At 40.7% G+C, this 19,529-nt stretch overlaps 1 protein-coding gene across 1 annotated transcript in view; it reads left to right on the forward strand.

Annotated features, from left to right (window-relative positions):
- Positions 1-15,321, forward strand: part of Kat2b (lysine acetyltransferase 2B) — a 96,503-nt gene extending 81,182 nt beyond the window's left edge. The window contains exons 14-18 of the mRNA XM_048355946.1: positions 3,762-3,876; positions 6,725-6,761; positions 7,007-7,070; positions 7,169-7,253; positions 13,283-15,321. Of these exons, the coding sequence (XP_048211903.1) occupies positions 3,762-3,876; positions 6,725-6,761; positions 7,007-7,070; positions 7,169-7,253; positions 13,283-13,476 (495 nt within the window). The 3' untranslated portion in view covers positions 13,477-15,321. The remainder of the gene's footprint in view (positions 1-3,761; positions 3,877-6,724; positions 6,762-7,006; positions 7,071-7,168; positions 7,254-13,282) is intronic.
- The last annotated feature ends 4,208 nt before the right edge of the window (positions 15,322-19,529 follow it).

The raw sequence follows: 19,529 nt of genomic DNA on the forward strand, positions 1-19,529 counted from the left end.
TTCTGCATCTTGGTAAAAAACTGTGAGCCTATAAAAGGATTGCAAAGACAGTGTTTGGACGAGTTAAGAAAACACAGCAGGCTCCTCTCTGTGAAGAGCAGGCTTTCCTCATTGTTCTCTGGGGCTTAATGAGTGGCTGTGGCAATCCAGGCTGCTGGCCAACTCCAGCCATCACTGTGCTGTCAGCTCCTTTCTGCCCAGTCCTGCCCAGCAGTAATTCAAACCCCAGATTAGCTGAGCAGAGGAGTCCCCTGGCAGAGCAGAGAAGTGTGCATGGCTACTGAGCTCTTTTGGCCCTTCCCACCTACAGGGAGGGAGCACAGAGCTCACAAAGCTCTCAGCCTTTAGGAAGACAGGCCTCCTCCCTCCCCTTCTCTCCTCATGTCTCTCTCTCTCTCCCTCTCTCCCCACCACTTTCTGAATGGATGATAGAGGTTTGGTGCCGTTAACCTAGTTCTTTTAGAAGAAATCTGAAGTTATCATCATAAAATACGGTATTTGGATGCAGACAGGTTTTGAATTATTCCTTATCCGAAATATTTGTGATGAAAAGTAGTTTAGATTTTGGAGTTTTTCAGAATTTGGAACTTAATATCAGATTGAGTATACCTGTTCTGAAAATCAAAGAGTTTCTAAATCCCCAAACATTTACTTGGGTTGGGGGGGGGAGAAGAAGGTAGAGATTAATAATGACAGTAAACAGCCTGAGCATGGTAGCATACTCCTGTGATCTTAGCACTCAGGAAGCGGAGGTGGGAAGAACAGAAGTTTGAAACTAGCCCATGCTTTGTTGTGAGCGCCTGTCTGGAAACAAACACAAACAACAACAGAAAAAAACTACAACACCAAGGGCTAATCCACCCCAAAAGTAAAAACAAGACAAACAGACCCCTCTTGCCCCCCTCCCTACCCAGCAGCCAGAGGGAGGCTGGGGATGTAGCTGTGGTAGAGTGCTTGCCTAGCATGTTCAAGGCCTTGGGTTTGATTCCAAGCACCACCACTACCACCACTATGACCAACACTGCAACAGAAGAAGACAGACTTATAAAAGGCCGGCATCCATCTAGAGGAGCTCTTTCCAAAGTAGGAGCCACTAGCCACATGTGGCTATTGAGTGTTTGATCTGTGACTAGTTAGAACTGGAATGTGCTCCAACTTCTAAAGACTTCATTATGAGTAAATGAATGTCAAGTACCTCATAACTACTTTAACGATAGTATTTTTGATATAGTGAGTTAAACGAGAGATGTATTATTAAAGTGAGTGTCACCTGTTTCTTTTTACCTTTCTAAAATATGGCTTACTAGAAAAATTTTAATTAAAAATTAGATTAATAAATTACATTTAAATTTGTAACACAGTAGGAATTATAGTCTCCCTCCCTCCCTCCCTCTTTCCCTCCCTCCCTCCCTCCCTCCCTCCCTCCTTCCCTCCCTCCCTCCCTCCCTCCCTCTTTCCCTCCCTCCCTCCCTCCCTCCCTCCCTTCCTTTTTTTGCTAGTCCTGGGGCTTTAACTCAGGGCCTGGCTTCTTTTCTTTTTTGCTTGACGCTAGCACTCTACCGCTTGAGTCACAGTGCCACTTTTGGTTTTTTCTATATATGTGGTGCTGAGGAATCGAACCCAGGGCTTCATGTATACAAGGCAAGCACTTTACCACTAGGGCATATTCCCAGCCCTACAGTATCTATTTCTAATTGGACAGCACTAATCGTGATTTACCAAAGGCGCACATTATGATTCCCAGTCATTTTGGGGAAGCTTTTGTTCAACAGACAGCTATAAATTCATTCTGCAGTCATCACCAGTCATATATAACTAGAAGAGGAGCTGGAGTTCCCTGCTCCACCCCTGGGTGAATTGAGTTAGTGATGTTTATTGATTAGCTTATTCTTCCCTCACATTTAGGTATGCTATGGTTTGTTACAGAATGGTGATATTGAGGAGTTTTTATTTTATTTATTATTTATTTGAGACAGGGTTTAGCAATGTAGCTCAGGCTGGCCTTGAACTCACCATCATCTAGCCTTGGAATACCAAGTAATGGTGTGTGTGTGTGTGTGTGTGTGTGTGTGTGTGTGTGTGTCTGTGTTTTGTTTTTAATTTTATTTATGCCAGTCCTAGGGCTTGAACTCAGGGCCAGGAGGCTATCCCTTAGCTTTTTTGCTCAAGGCTAGCACTCTAGGATTTGAGCCAGCTACAGCTATACTTCTACCTTTCTTGTTGGTTAAGTGGAGATAAGAGTCTCACTGATTTTCCTGGCCCTGCCGGCTTGTGCTTCTCAAATCTCAGCCTCCTACATAGCTAGGATTATAAACCTGAGCCACCAGCATGACTTCCCTGAGCTTTTATTCCCAAGGCTAGCACTCTACCACTTGAACCACAGCTCCACTTCCTGCTTTTTGATGGTTAATTGGAGATAAGCGTTTCTTGAACCTTCCTATTCTACCTGGGCGGGCTTCTAGCCATGATCCTCAGCTTCCTGAGTACTTAGGATTACAGGCATGAGTGCTTTTGTTTTTAAAGGAAAACTGCAATGTCTTAGAATTACCTTAGTTACTTTAGGATTGATTGATTGATTGCCAGTCCTGGGGCTTGAACCCAGGGCTAGGGATATGTCCCTGTGCCTCTCTGTGCTCAAGGCTAGCACTCTACCACTTGAGCACCACTTCTGTTTTTTTCTACTTATGTGGTACTGAGGAATCAAACCCAGGGCTTCCTGCATGCTAGGCAAGCACTCTATCACTAAGCCACATTCCCAGCCCTACGTTAGGATTATTTAAAGTAAAGAAAACAGCTCTCTGAAGTTCTGAATGAATGAAGCACTTTAGGTCATGTTTGTGGTGCTCAGTGGATGGTACGTTAGGACACCTTGCTTTTAGAATAGCATCCATTGGGGCCCAAAGACCCCCTCTTCTCTTCTCCTGTCTCCTCTCTTTCCTCCTGTCTCCTCCCACCTCCCTTCCCAATTTAAATAATCGTAGGCTGTACATCTTCCAGGATTTCTGAGTTCTTTTTACCTGCTCCTCCTGTCTGAACGGTACAGTCTTCACTATGGGATGTGAAGAGGTTCTTTGCCTTGGTCAGGTGCTTCCAGGGGCGCTCAGCTCTTCTGAGCCTGGCTCCTTAGAGAAGCAGGACAAAATGCTTGGTTCATATACCCAAGAGGACAAGTGAGCCATAGGCAAGTGTTCTCAGCATTGACTTGCCTTGTAAAAATTTTTTTTATTACCATATGTTAATTGTACAAAGTGAGGTATTTCATTGTGGCATTCCTGCACATGTATACAATGACCTCAAGCTCACATGCTCCCCTCTACTACTCTATTTTCCCATACTCCTTTTTAAAAACTTCTTGCAATGGCTTTTATTAGTGTATATTGACCTTTTATAATAATGCATTCTAAATCACAGTTAACAAATGAATTGCATAAATCAGAGGGTTTCACCATAGCATTTCTAAACATGCAAGTGTCATGCTTTAAGCATGAACATGTATCCTTTCCAACCTCGTGTCCTGCCTTTCCTAACAGCCCTTGTCTGTATGGCGGGGGGAGTCTTTCCAAGATGGATAGGTGAATGTCATTGGATCTGTAGGAAAGAATGTGTTCATTTCTGACCTGTTAAATAGTATTCATCCTTTCCTACCATTTTGTACCACGAAATAGTCTTGTAAGGAGAATGTTGCCTTCAAGTTACTGACTTGAACTGTGTCATTGCATATACTTCTTTCACTAAAAATAATTTACTCCTGTACTTTACAGATAATTAAAAAGCTGATAGAAAGAAAACAGGCCCAGATCCGAAAAGTCTACCCTGGACTTTCATGTTTCAAAGATGGAGTTCGACAGATTCCTATAGAAAGCATTCCTGGAATTCGTATGTATAGACATTCTTTTTAATAAGCATATTTTTTGGAGATATCAGAAGTTGTATTTGAATCTTTTTTTTTTTTGCAAGTCCTGGTGCTTGAACTCAGGGCCTGAGCACTGTCCCTGGCTTTCTTTTGCTCAAGGCTAGCACTCTACCACTTGAGCCACAGCACCACTTCTGGCTTTTTCTGTTTATGTGGTGCTCGGGAATCGAACCCAGGGCTTCATGCATGCTAGGCAAGCACTCTACCACTAAGCCACATTCCCAGCCCCAGAAGTTGTATTTGAAACAATTTCCAGAGTGTAGTAATTGTAAAAGCCACATTGTCTTTTTCATTTCCATTTGTGTTCTTTCCAGTCTTAAAAATTATTATTATTAGCCAGGATTATAGGCATAGGCTCATGCCTATAATCCTAGCTACTCAGGAGGCTGAGATCTGAGGATTGTGGTTTGAAGCCAGCTTGGGCTTCAAGGACTGTGAGACTCTTCTCTCCAATTAACCATCAGGAAAACCAGAAGTGAAGTTGTGGCTCAAAGTGGTGGAGCACTAATCTTGAGAAGAAACAGCTCAGGGACAGTGCTCAAGCCCTGAGAAGCCTCATGATCGGCCAAAAAAAAATTATGTTTAAGTAGTTGTTCAGAGGGCTTTCAATTCAATCTGTCCATTTATGAGTACAATGTATCTTGGTCAGTGTCACTCTTTCCATCATTTCTAATCTTTTAAGAAGGCAGCAAGCTGGGTATGGCTAGGCAATCCTAACCCCTGGAGGCTGAGATAGGAGAACTGTGAATTCAAGAATAGTCTTGGGTTTATGTAAATAGACCTTGTCATAAACAAACAGAAGGCAGCAAATGCCTCCCTTTTAATATCTTTTTTCTTTTCTTTTTTTTTTTTTTTTGGGTCAGTCCTGGGGCTTAGCCTCAGGGCCTGAGCACTGTCCCTGGCTTCTTTTTTTGCTCAAGGCTAGCACCCTGCCACTTGAACCACAGCGCCACTTCTGGCAATTTTCTGTATATGTGGTGCTGGGGAATCGAACCCAGGGCCTCATGTATATGAGGCAGGCACTCTTGCCACTAGGCCATATCCCCAGCTTAATATCTTTTTTCTTCCTACTCCAACCAACCAATGAAAATTCCTTCTTGTTTTCACTGTTAATATCCACCCTTTATTAAGATCTTGGCGTTTGTAGCACACTGCTAGATGCTAGCAACATGGAACATGGGAAACAGCAGAATTGCGCATAAACAAATGGGGAAATTGGGTCTCGGAATGGTTGGCATTTTAAATGACTCATTACAGGTAATAGGTGAGTTGTATTGGGCAAGCCATCCAAATCAGCTGTTTCATGTACACCAAAAGCTATTGAATATCCAGTGGCATGTTTACTCGATTCAAATCCAGATTTAATAGACTAAACAAAACTTGACAAAATTCTCCATAGAAAAAAGATGTTATTTGGAAAAGATAAAATTACCTTATTATATCTTTCTTATAGAGCAGATCTTATTTTCACTACTCAACTTTTATCCCTACTGATATGATATAATAACTATCATATTATTATAACCTTGGACCAAGGTTTGTTTGTTTGTTTATTTAGCCAGTCCTGGGGCTTGGACTTAGGGCCTGAGCACTGTCCTTGGCTTCTTTGTATGGTAGCACAAAGTGTGGCTAGCACTCTACCTCTTGAGCCACAGCACCACTTCCGGCTTTTTCTGTTTATGTGGTGCTGAGGAGTAGAACCCAGGGCTTCCTGCATGCTAGGCAAACACTGTACTGCTAAGCCACATTCCCAGCCCCCAAGATTTATTTTTATTTATTTAGTTTTTTGGTCGGTCATTTGAACTCTGGGCCTGGGTGCTGTCCCTGAGCTCTTCAGCTCAAGGCCAGCACTCTACCACTTTGAGCCACAGTGCCACTTCCAATTTTCTGGTGGTGAGTTGAAGATGAGTCTCACAGGCTTTCTTGCCCTGGCTGGCTTTGAACCACAATCCTCAGATCTCAGCCTCCTGAGTGGCTAGGATTACAGATGTGAGCCACTGCCACTTGGCTATTTTTTTCCTTTTTCTTTTTTGTTCTAGTACTGGGGCTTGAGCTCAGAGCCTGCTTGCTGTCCCTTAGCTTTTTTGCTCAAGGCCGGTGCTCTACCACTTGGGCCACAACTCCACTTTTTGGTTTTTGGTGACTAATTGGAGGTAAGTATCTCATGAACTTTGCTGCCTGGGTTGGCCTCAAACTGCAATCCTCACATCTCAGCCTTCTGACTGGCTAGGATTGCAGATTTGAACCACCAGTAACTGGCTGAATTTTTTTTATTATGAACTAACTTCAAAAGGAATAATATCACTTAATTTTGAGAATTTTGATTTATTGATTGGTAGCCTGAGATGTAAGAGGTTAAGTGACTTACTTAAGACATGCTAGCCTTTAAACAGTGAGCAGAAGGAAATCTGTGATGCAAGATGTTTCAATATAGATAGAGCACAAACAGGGCCATGGCCAAATAGCACAGTTTGTTCTGACCTAAAATAATACCTTCACTATTTTATCTTGTGATTAGCAAATAACTTGACTTAGAATTAAAAAAAATACAATTCTAAGTGTTTGCCTCTACTGGAAGGTGGAGACAAAGGTCACAGTTTCCACTTTACAAAACATATACAGGATCCTGTTTGAGAAATACTTTGTATTATGAGCTAGATAAGAAGGTGAATAAATGTTGGTCATTTCAGTGTGTTCCTCCCAAGACATTTATTGAGGCATAGCTGTAATGGTTTATGCTTTCACTAACTATGTGTGTTATTATCCTGCCCCAAAGCCTTTCTTGTTTAATGTTTAATTTTCTTGACATAGGAGAGACAGGCTGGAAACCGAATGGAAAAGAGAAAAGGTAAAGGAAGGTGGGCAAGAGGCTGTGAATGGAAATTGCTTACCCCCACCCCCTCATCACCCTCTTCCAGCGACTGAGAGAAAAGTGGCAAAGTGATAATTACTCACACAGCTCTGGGTGGGGGTCATTGTTCCTCAGTTCTAGAATGGATCCTATTGGGGGTTTCTGTAAGGCTGAGCAGAGCAGGAACAAGCTGGCAGTAGGGTCAGAACTAATCTCTGCTCCTGATGTTTCCTCTTTTCAAGTAAAGAACCCAAAGACCCTGACCAGCTTTACAGCACGCTCAAGAGCATCCTCCAGCAGGTGAAGGTAGGTGCTTCTTTCATATACTTCATACCAGTGTTTTGAAATGATTTTCCCATTCAGAATTGCCATATTAGATACCTTACTTTTTTTCTTTCCTCTAGAGCCATCAAAGTGCTTGGCCCTTCATGGAACCTGTGAAGAGAACAGAAGCTCCCGGATATTATGAAGTTATACGGTTTCCCATGGGTAATGCCCTTCATATTTTCCAAGTATAGATTTAAAACTCTGGGTGGCAAACAGGTGGTGAGGTTGATTTGGTCTCCTCTGTGGTGGGGTAGGAAGTGGGTGGTGGGTTTCCTGTGTCTATGGAGGCAAGGGTCAGTTATGTTAGAGTAGAATGATGAAAGGGAAGGGGCTGGCCCTGTTCCTTAGAGAAAAGCCACAGCTGTCTTTAGAGTCCATGGCATGGAGTCCAGATGGAGAACTGACCTGCAAACGGCTCTGGATATGGGGACACTTGCTATTTGGACATAACCCTGCTCATGTTCTACCTGCTTGTGGCAAATGTAAAGATAGCAGGCTTTATCCTTTTGATATATTTTGAATCCATCGTAACTATCCCTCTTAAGAGTCATTCAAGGCAATACGAAAGAAGGTAGGTTAAGTTGCTTGCATGCTGTACTTTCAGAGGGAGAAATGGTAGTAAATTCTCGATTTTCCATGTTCTTCATGATACTGTTTATCACTGCGTGTGCTGTTATTTTAACATTCATTCATCCATCCTTCATTCATTTATTGCCAGTTCTGGGGCCTGGGACTCAGGGCCTGAGCACTGTCCCTGGTTTCTTTTTGCTCAAGGCTAGCACTCTACCTACTTGAGCCACAGTGCCACTTCTGTTTTTTATTTTTTTGTTTATGTGATGCTAAGGAATTGAACCCAGGGCTTCATGCATGCCAGGCAAGCAGTCTACTGCTAAGCCACATTCCCAGCCCCTTAACCTTTATTCTTATCTGAAAACAAAAGAAGCCTTCAAACATGCAGAATTGCAGAAATTGCTATTTGTGCCTGTACTATACTAAAATGGATAATTGAATCAACTGAGAATTCCCAAATTCAATCAACTTGTCATTGTGCAGGTGACAACTAGCTGAAATGAGAGCAGTCTTCTGTTCCTCTTTTACTTGTAGTTTTTTTTTTTTTGTCGGCTATGGGTCTTGAACTCAAGACTCACTCAAGGTTAGTGCTCTACAACTTTGAGCCACAGCGACACTTCTGGGTTTTAAGAGGTTAATTTGAGATAAAGTCTCACCGGGACTTTTCTACTTCTTCTGGCTTTGAACTGTGATCCTTGGATTACAGCCTCCTGAGTAGCTAGGATTATAGACATGAGCCACCGGTGCCTGACTGCTTGTAATCTTTTCCAAGTGTTAAAATGTGAATGAGTGAAAGATATCCTTTAGTTCTTTGGTAACTTGAGTTAACTTCCAGGGGTATTCATTTTCTCATGAATGTTACACAGAGTTCTATGATTTCATTACACTATAATTTTTTTGAATCTTTATGATTTTCTTTCCCTCTTCTGTTTTGCTACTTTATATTTTAGAACAGAAAACCAGAAGGAGTCAGTCTAGAATTCTAATTAGAAAGCTGGGCTTCGGTGGCTCGCACCTGTTATCCTAGCCATTTAGGAGGCTGAGATCTGAGGACTAATGTTTGAAGCTAGTTGGGCAGAAATCTGATACTCTTATCTCCAACTAACCACTAAAAGCCAAAAATGAAGTTCTTGCTCAAGTGTTAATGTGCCAGTCTTGAGCTGAAAAGCTAGGAGACAGTATCCAGGCCTTGAGTCCAAGCCCCTTACTGGCACACACACACACACACACACACACACACACACACACACACACACACAGAAAAAGAAAAAAAGAAAAATGAAAATACAAGGCTGATTTGGGGATCAGTATTTTCTACTATGTGAGAAATAGGTTAAAACTCTCGAAGAGTTTTATATTCTCTTCTCTGGACCATCTCAGCTGCTTCTTTTTTAAAAATATTATTTTGTTGTAGAGGTGATGTACAGAGGGGTTACAGTTACATAAGTCAGGTAATTAGTACATTTCTCTTTGATCAGTGTCATCGCCTCATTTTCTCCCTGTTTTTCCCTTCCCTTCCCCCTCCCAGACTGCCAAGTTCATTTCCAACATAGCTTCTAGTGAATATCACTGTTGAATTGGTTCCCCCTTTGTCCCACCCTTTCTTTGATTCTTTCCTCTCCCCCAATCAGATAAACTTATATACAAGACAAAGGGTACAGAAATAAAAACAGTGACCAAAGGGAATAAACTGAAGGGATAACTGCAAATAGCACAACGAAAGAAACCTCTTTTTTCCATTTCTTGGAGTTCATTTTGATATGATCATTTTATATGATATGATCATTTTATATGATCATATGCATACAAGTTGCTGTGCTTTTTTTTTTTTTTTACTATTATTGACTTGTACCCCAGGTCTGTCTCAAGTTGTATCAGTTTGGGGACAGTAATTCCCTTTGAGGCTCTGTTCATGTTTTTTCTAAAATCCTACAGTGGGTTGTTGCTGGGATGGTGAAAGTCTGGTCCCAGGGCTGAATAAAGCTTGCAAAATCATTTGATACATAATGAATGTATGTGCTTTTCATTGGGCTCAAAGTTGTCAGTCTATACTAATAATTTTATATGGCCTGTGAGTGATGCTATATTCAAATGGTGCTTGGCAGCAAAAAGGGTTCCCCAGCCCTGAGAGGTATGTCTCTGTCATTACCTACCCATACCTGCCTTATGGAAGTTTCTTGTTGCAGCTTGAAAAATGCATGTGTTTCTTCAGTGGGATGCTGTCTGGATTCATAGTTGAGTGTACTGGAGGTGATGTTTAAACCGAGCCAGTGATGGCTGAGATGTGTGCCATATAAAACTAATTAAAGCAGAATAATGTTTTGTTTTGTTTTGGGTTTTTTTGCCAGTCCTGGGCCTTAGACTCGGGACCTGAGCACTGTCCCTGGCTTCCTTTTTGCTCAAGGCTAGCACTCTGCCACTTGAGCCACAGCACCACTTCTGGCTGTTTTCTATATATGTGGTGCTGGGGAATCGAACCCAGGGCTTCATGTATACAAGGCAAACTCTCTTGCCACTAGGCCATATTCCCAGCCCCAGAATAATGTTTTCCTCAAGATGCCTTACAAAACATATAGCCTCGGTTATAAGATGATCCTGTATTTGAAAACAAACTGACACAACAAGAATTGGTGGGTTATTTTTTTCTTTTTTTGATTGTAGCACTTGAACTCAGGGCCTGGGCACTGTCCCTGAGCTCTTTTGCTCACCACTAGCACTCTGCCACTTTGAGCCACAGCCCCGCATCTGGTTTCCTGGTGGTTAATTGGGGATAAGAGTCTCATGGGGACTTTCCTCTGTGGCGGGCTTCACCCCATGATCCTCTCAAATCTCAGCCTTCTGGGTAGCTAGAAATACAGACATGAGCCACTAGCACCTGGCTTATATTTATTTGTTGCCTTCTTGGATCTTTCTAAAGAGGTTTCTTCTCTTTCCCCCATGTTCTACAACCTCTTTTCTCTCATCTTTGTAAATGTGTTTCACCTGGGGAGTGGCAAGCAGCACATTGCCTGAGTTGTCTGTGCCAAGCATGACATTTTGCTGACATTGCTAGGTAGGGTCTTCTTGCTCACCTAGGAAAATGCAGTTCCTTTCATGCCACCTCTATATTTGTTCCCGCCAATGTTTTTATTTTTGTTTTTCCTTTTCTTTCTTTCTTTTGGTGCCAATTCTGGAGCTTGAACTCAGGATCTAGCACTGAACCTGAGCTTTTTTGCTCAAGGCTAGTTCGTGCTCTATTGCTTGAGCCACAGCTTCATTTCTGGCTTTTGGGGTGCCTAATTGGAGATAAGAATCTCCGGGATTTTCCTGTTTGGGCTGGCTTTCAACCTCTGTCTTCAGACCTCAGCTCCTGTAAAGCTAGGATTACAGGTGCCTGGTGGTTCCAGTGCTTTTTTTTTTTTTTTTTTTTTTTTGCCAGTCCTGGGCCTTGGACTAAGGGCCTGAGCATTGTCCCTGGCTTCTTTTTGCGCAAGGCTAGCACTCTGCCACTTGAGCCACAGCACTGCTTCTGGCCATTTTCTGTATATGTCGTGCTGGGGAATTGAACCCAGGGCCTCATGTATATGAGGCAAGCACTCTTGCCACTAGGCCATATCCCCAGCCCGGTTCCAGTGCTTTTAAACTCATGGTATTTAGTCAATCAAAATAATGTGACTTAATCAAAGAAAGAAAAATGCCACCTATAGCATTAGTATAGAAAAATGGATTGTTATTCAGAATGAATTCTAGTTTTTTTGGAAGGTCAAACTCCCCACCTAAATGTTTGGAAGAGCTTTGGACCATCTTTGTGTTGCCCTTCCTCTCTTTCCCTTCTTCCGCCCCTCTTCCTCCTCCTTTGTGTGTGTGTAGGTTCTGATGCTTGAGCTCAGGGCCTCACACTCCTGTTTAGCTTTCTCAGCCATGGCTGGTGTTCTACCACTTGAGCCACATTTCTAGCTCCATCTTTTGTCTGGTTAATTGGAGATTAGAGTCTCTTGGATTTGTCTGCCCAGGCTAGCTTTAAACTGCATTTTCAATTTGTTCTCCTCCCAGAACTAAGTTGTTGTTTTATGTTTCTTGATTTGGGCTACATGTTTTTTTTTTTCTTCTAAAACATTATAAACTTATTGGGCAGCATCTTAAGTGGTGGGGGAAAGGACTGTGAACACCTGGTTGTACTTAATGAGGCCACAATTTTAGTCTTTCTTCCTTAAATGAAAGAGCATCTTGACGCTTTCAGCCACACTTAGGTGAGATGTTTAGTGGAGGATTTGCTGAGTCTTTATCTTAACACTTTTTCCTGTCTCCAAACTGCTTCTGTTAGAGAGGAAAGAAAAGTTAAAAGTTGAATTTACAGATGTGATGTGAACTAACAGGGATAGGCGTTAACTAAAAGAGACAAAGAGATATTTCCCCAGTCTTTCCTTTGGTGTTTCATAGTAGCTTGAGATTTTGCTGTAAATGAATTCATTCTCATTTCAGGATGTGATGTAGTCATACAGAGATAGTGCTAGTGTATCTCATGGCAGATTTCGTTTCCTCTGGAAAATTTGATAATATAGTGGGAATCTTGGATTTCTACAACACTATCAAATTTTGACTTATTTGTATAGTTTCTACAGTTGTAACTTTTGGTGATTGAACTAGATTTAAAGACACCTTAAATAGACAAATGTGAGTATCCAGTTTGCATTGAATTGTGTAAGTTTGTTCTCACCATGAGGATTGAGGAAACTCCATGTATTCTAAGGGAGAGAGATGGAGTACTGTCTTCATTTGCTAAGTTACACAATTTAAGCAGGAAGGTATAGTGAGAAAATATATTTCACAAGTCTTGAAAAATTTATCTACTTTAGAAAAATAACTATGAAGTTAGTTGTTTTTATTTAATTGATGGAACATGAAACAGTTCCTTGTTTATGTGCTTGTCACTGCTATATTTGGAGTTATACTTAATGATTAGTTTTTATACTTTAGTAGAGAATTTACTATGAACTCAAGACACACAGTACAATTGTTTTAAGTAATTAAATGATTCAATACAAATGTCCCACCTGCTTTATTTGATGAAGATAGAGCCCTTTCTGTATAATTCAGGATGAATAGCTAATAGCAGTCTGTTTACCATCTTTAGCTCTTGATAATCTATTTAGCTCTCTTGTGTTCAATGGAGGATTGGAGCAGATAACTAATAATGGTCCCTTTAATGATAAAGTGAATCTGATTTTATGTTACAAAACCCTCTCAGAAGAATAAAGTAAGATTTAAGAAATGTTTTCTCAAACAAAAGTATTGGGATCGGGGCTGGAGATATGGCGTAGTGGCAAGAGTGCTTGCCTCGTATACATGAGGCCCTGGGTTCAATTCCCCGGCACCACATATACAGAAAATGGCCAGAAGTGGCGCTGTGGCTCAAGTGGCAGAGTGCTAGCCTTGAGCAAAACAGAAGCCAGGGACAGTGCTCAGGCCCTGAGTCCAAGGCCCAGGACTGGCAAAAAAAAAAAAAAAAAAAAAAAAAAAGTATTGGGATGATAAAACTGTAATCAAACCAAACACATAAATTCTTTCCCACAGTTGGTTTTGTTCGCTTATATTAGTGCTTAAGAAGAGTCAAATATGGTTAATTTTTTTTCCCTGTGCAGATCTGAAAACCATGAGTGAACGTCTCAAGAATCGGTACTACGTGTCTAAGAAATTATTCATGGCAGACTTACAGCGAGTTTTTACCAATTGCAAAGAGTACAACCCCCCTGAGAGTGAATACTACAAATGTGCCAATATCCTGGAGAAATTCTTCTTCAGTAAAATTAAGGAGGCTGGATTAATTGACAAGTGATCTCCTTTCCCTCTGCTTCTTAGAAACTCATCAGCAGTGTGCCTAAAGCAAGGTGGTTTCATTTTATTTTTTTTGTCATTGTTGTTTTGTTTTAAAGAACTGAATTGGAGATGTCTTTGAAGAGACTTGTAAATGTAATAATTAGCACTTTTGAGAAAACAAGACATCAGTCTTGTTAGCTTTTCAGATATGTATTTAAATTGAAGTAATAGAACATTTTTATTTGATGGAATAGATTTAAATCTATTTACTGCTAGGATGTACATTTTCTATGATAAGCCCACTAGCCCACCTATTCCATGATAGAAGATCAGGGGTTTTCAGACCGTGAATGTTTCCATTTTTTTTTCCTAATGGAATGTGAGAGTGTAGTTTTATTTTATTCTGAAGGACTTGAAGGAGGAAATACATGATAAAAAGCCCATAAAAAGTGAAATATGTGATGTTTGAAGTCAGCATAGATTCTATATGAATATTTTTTAAAACACTCGTTTAGATGAGGTGCTCTGAGCAGTTCTGGAAAAAAAAATGCAGGTCTTCAACAGCAGCTGCTTTGATTCCTAAGGAAGAGATTCTAAAATAATGCAAACTTTTTTTCTAAGCATCTGGGGTTTTGATAATTCTGTCTACACACAACCTTGTGCATATGTAACCACTATTTTAATAATTCTTGACACAAACGTGAGATACCATATTTGACTTTGCTTATGCAGGCCATAAGTTCAAAAAAAGAAAAAAAGGTAATTTCCCAAGCCACAAAGGCATAAAGTTGAAAACACTTGAAATCGAGACAACATGCCTTACGATGAAAAAGACATGTAATCTATATATGTACCAAGCAATCTGGTGGGTCCTGGTTCTAATAAGTGAGGATTTTTACTTTTCTATGACATGTATAACTCCATTAAGAATGTCTGTGTGAACATTTTTTCCCTTTTTCATCTCCAGATTATGTGTATTATCTGAGGTGGATTAAATTCCCACTAAGAGCGATATCAGTATTTTAACACCTCATTACTCTCTAGGTCCAGGGTTATATACTACTATAACCATCATACAGTCTTATTACCTAACCTGTCCTGGGATTCCAGCTTAGTGCTTGCATTTTAATCCCGATTACACTACAGAGAAAGTGGGACACCCATAATACCCCAACTCTGGGAAAACTAACTAATATACAACCCTATAAATAAGTGAAGCCATCTCAACAGTCTTGACACTAATTTTTATGATGCAAATTTGTAAACTGATTTTTGTAAAGGATGAGGTTTTAAAAATGAATTTGTTTTCTATCAGCATAAATTAAAATGGTCACAAGTAGTCATTCAAAAGTCGCCAGAGATGGCAAGCATGAAGGGAATACCTGTAAAATGGCTAAGTTAGAAGTGTTTTTTGTTATGTAGGAGATACTCAGAACGCTCACAGTGAAACACGCCTCAACTTTTTCAAGGATAAGAAACTACCTTGAGTGGTGTCTAGATTTCTAATGAAGAATGATGCTACAGTTTGGATTAAGTATCTTGGACTGGTTTTAAACAGAACTTTGTACCGGATTTGCTGAAGCATCTATCCAGCTCTTGGTATCCTGTGAAAATTTGTTATTTTCTGGGTAGACATTCTTATAGAATATTGTCTTTAAAATCAGATCGTCTCTTCTATATTGAAAGCATTTTTATGTTTTCTAATTTAAAAATTAATATTTTCTTATAGATATTGTGCAATAAAGCTGAAGTAGAATGTGTGGTTTTTGCAAATGCTTTAACAGCTGATAAAATTTTACATTTGTAAAATTAATATATTGTACTGGTACAAAATAGTTTTAAATTATATTTTGAGAAGCTCCCAGTCTGGTGTTGTGTATTTCTTTTTTCCTTCCCGCAAGACTGAATTTAACAGGAGAGAGAAGTATGACCTGGCATGACTTCTGACTATATCCTTAAGTCCTTTAGGTAGCTAGATGCATTTGTAGGAAATTTCTTAGAAATCTATACCCCATCAGTGAGATTTTTCAAGAAGATACTCATCTTTGTGTTACCTCCTGAACCATAGAACACACCCACAGAAGAATGTTAATGGTTTAGAAATGTAAAAGATGAGATTTTATAGTTTTCGTATTTTACTACAGGAGTTGGAAACACAGCTGCTTTCAAACATCTCCCATCTGATCTTACAATGTTACCTAAAATTCTGTCTTTATGAAATATTCTGTCCTCTGGGTTTGAGAGGACCCAATACTCAAGACCCTCCCCCCCCAGAGCCCCTCGCCCCCCAATGTGAATCTGAATGAAACTGCAAAGTGGAGAATGTTACTTTTCGCTGTGGAAAGTAAACTTTCAACACTGAACCCCAGAATGACTGCTCTGTTGACAGTAGCTCTGTATCACTGCCATCTTCCCAACCAGGGGTAGGGTGTGTGCTATTAAGCTCAGAAGTCAAGGAGTCAGGCACCAGTGGTAGAAGCATGTGCTAGGTCCTGGGTTCCATCCCCAGCACTGTAGCGGGGAGGTGGGGAGTAGGAAGCAGGGTGTAACAGCCCATAACAACTTGATAGGTTTGTTCCTACTTAGCTTATAATTAGGCAAATCTCTCCTTGGCAGGACTAAATGAGGGGGCAGAGGGAAGCTAGATGATGGATGTCCTCCTACATCCAAGGAAACTTTTGGAAGTTAAATTTACATCTCCACTCCATATATTAAACATTTACATTTTCTTGTTCATTACTCAACCATTACCTTTAAAACGGCCAGTTAGTAAAACAAAACAGTGAAAAATCTCTGATTTTACGTTTCTTGGCAGTAACATTTATAATTTTGGACACTCAGTAGAAACAAGGGTAGACTGTGGATAAACATACAATTTATTACTCTTCGAGATGGTGTGTGTATGTATACACACACACACACATATATATATATATGTATAGTTTATTTTTGGCCACTTTTGGGGCTTAAACTCAGGGCCTGAGCACTGTCCCTGAGCTTCTTTTGCTCAAGGCTAGCATTCTACCACTGAGCCACAGGCCCACTTCCTGCTTTTTATGTGGATGTGGTTCTGAGGAATCAAACCTAGGGCTTCATGCATGCTTCAGACAAGCACTCTACCACTTAGCCACGTTTCCAGCCCCCAAGCTGGTATGCTTTAAGTGACTAGGAAGGTGTTGGAAGATAAAGATTTGTCTACTAAGTGGACATCTGGGTAGCTTCCAGTTACAGTAAGGATGCTGTTGTCACTCTTGTCCAAATCTTTTTGGAAAACAAATGCTTTTATGTAAACACCTAGTTGGAGAATTCAAGTCATAAAGTTGATATGGACATAGTATTGTAGGAAAACTTTTAGTTATTGACATTAACATCTGAAAGTTTGTCTCTGGTGTGACAGGATGGCTTCACACTTGTAGCCCTCTTCTATCAGTCTCCTGAGTAATGGGATTACAGTCATGCATCACACCCAATTTCTTGCTTTTTTTCCCTTCTAGCTCCAGCATTCACTGCTATCCACTCCTATGTTTTACATGGACAAGTTATATGCTTATTTATAAATCACATAAATGTCTTCTCATACCTATGTTACATTGTTTTTACTTTTTTTTGTGGTGCTGGGGCCAAACCCAGATCTTCATGCATGCTTGCATGCATGCTTTACCACTGTATACTCTGGCTGCTAGTCATGTTACTAATAAAAATTACTGAACAGGATGGAGGAAAGGCTCTGATTTCCATTATGATGCTATATACCAGGTTCCAAGATGCCAAGATTAAAGTTTCTTTACTGTAGCTGTCTGTGAATTCACCTAAGAAATCCCTGTTCAAGCCACATTTCTCCGTTTTTTCCCCTACAAAACAAAGCTGTAGATTTAGGTACTTGTAGTTTGTCTTTTACTTCATTACACGAAGATATTTCCACATTCTCTACCCATGGTGCTGCAATAAACTAGGAATGCTAGTCTTTAAGACTTAAGTCTACAAGAGAAGAAATATAAGTGAAAGAAAGGTAGCACGAGGGACTTTGGAGGTAAGACATTAATGTGAGGTAGGGTGAGAGTTGGTAACGTTGTGGGGATTAGAAGAGGTCATGAAACAGGAACCTGCATCTCTTAGAATGAGGTCCAAAAGAGCTATAGAATACTCACTACAGCACTGATTTGTAAACAGTGATAAGTGATAGTACGTGGTCTGAAGAGGCATCAGTCAAGTGTGGTTTATTTACATAATACTGTACAACAATGAAAATACATTTACCAGCATGAGCAACACTCAAAAAAACAGTTCAAGGCTGCTGAGTATATACAATATAGCTCATACAAAATGTTAAAACACAAGACAATATTTAACAGTCTACAGATGTTCACTACAACAAAGACTACAACATTAAAAATAAAAAAAATCCACCAGAGGCTTTACAGAAATGGTTGACACAGGGCCTGAAGGAGGTGAGAATCAAAGCTACCCCAGAAAGTTTGAAACAGTAAAAAGGTAGTCTGTGGTCTAGAGCAAGAAGTGGCATTTTTTTTTCTTTTCTTTTTGCCAGTCCTGGGCCTTGAACTCAGGGCCTGAGCACTGTCTCCTGGCTTCTTTTTGCTCAAGGCTAGCACTGCCACTTGGACCACAGGACCACTTCTGGCTGTTTTCTGTATACATGGTGCTGGGGAATCAAACCCCGGGCTTCATGTATACGAGGCAAGCACTCTTGCCAGTAGGCCATATTCCCAGCCCCAAGAAGTGACAATTAAAAAAAAACAAACAATGAGTCTAGCCCAAGTTGGCTTTGAGTCATGATCCTTCTGCCTCAGCCCCCTCAGTTGCTGCGATTACAGGCTTGTGCCACCATGCTTGGTCCTAGGAAATTTTGATTAAAGGACTAGAAAGGAATATTTTAGGATTTGCCAGGACAAAGGTAAGACTGATGTTTGGATTCTACAATTTTCCCCCCAGTAACATATGCAACCATTCTTAGCTTGTAGACTACCTAAAATCAAACAGTATACTGGAATTGGCCCACACTCTGTAGATTGCCCACTGTGAACTCAGAGCATTGTCTAGCAGAAGGTTCTGTGATGACAGAAATGGCCTGCATGTGCATAGTCTGTACAGCGACAAGACACACCTTTGGCTACTGAAACTGAAAAGCTGAATATGTGTGTGTACGCAAATACCACTCCTGGGGCTTGAACTCAGGAACTGGTGCTCTCCATCTATCATTTGAGCCACAGCTCCATTTTTGCTTTTTTGGGTGGTTAATGGAAAATAAATCTCACGGACTTTCCTGCTCAGGTTGGGTTTGAAACTCAATCCTCAGATCTCAGCCTCCAGAGCAGCTTGGATTATAGGTATCAGACTGAAAAGCTTCTGGCTTGAGCAGTTTATTGAAGATAAGACTCACCTGGACTTTCTGCCTGGGCTGGCTTCAAACCATGATCCTCAGATCTCAGCCTCCTAAGTAGCTAGGATTAGGGGTGTAAGCACTATTATTCTTATTTAAACAGTCTCCTATACTCCCATAATAGCTACTCAGGAGGCTGAGATCTGAAGACCATGGTTCAAAGCCAGACCAGGCAGGAAAGCCAGTGAGATTCTTATCTCTAATCAACTACTCAGAAAAAGTTGAAAGTGGTGCTATGGCTCAAGTGGTAGAGAACTAGCTTTGAGGCAGAAAAGCTCAGGGGCAAAGCCCCAACCTAGAAGCCTGAAGACTAGCAAAAAAAAAAAAAAAAAAAAAAAAAAAAAATCTATAAAGTTGGTGACACACTAGGATAGGAACTGATGTAATGGGACCAGATGAGGAATGGCCATCTCATACAACTAGATGTACCTTGTGTGTGCCAGGCAAGCACTCTGAAATTAAGCTACCACTTCAACCCCCAAATGAAGTTGTGACCTGGTCACTGAACAGTAAAGGGTTAGAAAAGAGAAGTATTGGTGTGGAGGGAAAGCGGAGACTTTCTTCTCAGTGGTCGTATCAAATATCAAGGGGAGGGAAAGGAATACCAGATAGACACTATTATTTGATATTTATTGTTTTTTGCCAGTCCTGGTGCTTGGACTCAGGGCCTGAGC

The sequence above is a fragment of the Perognathus longimembris genome, chromosome 10, assembly GCF_023159225.1.
Source record: "Perognathus longimembris pacificus isolate PPM17 chromosome 10, ASM2315922v1, whole genome shotgun sequence".
In the NCBI taxonomy this organism is placed as follows: domain Eukaryota; kingdom Metazoa; phylum Chordata; class Mammalia; order Rodentia; family Heteromyidae; genus Perognathus; species Perognathus longimembris.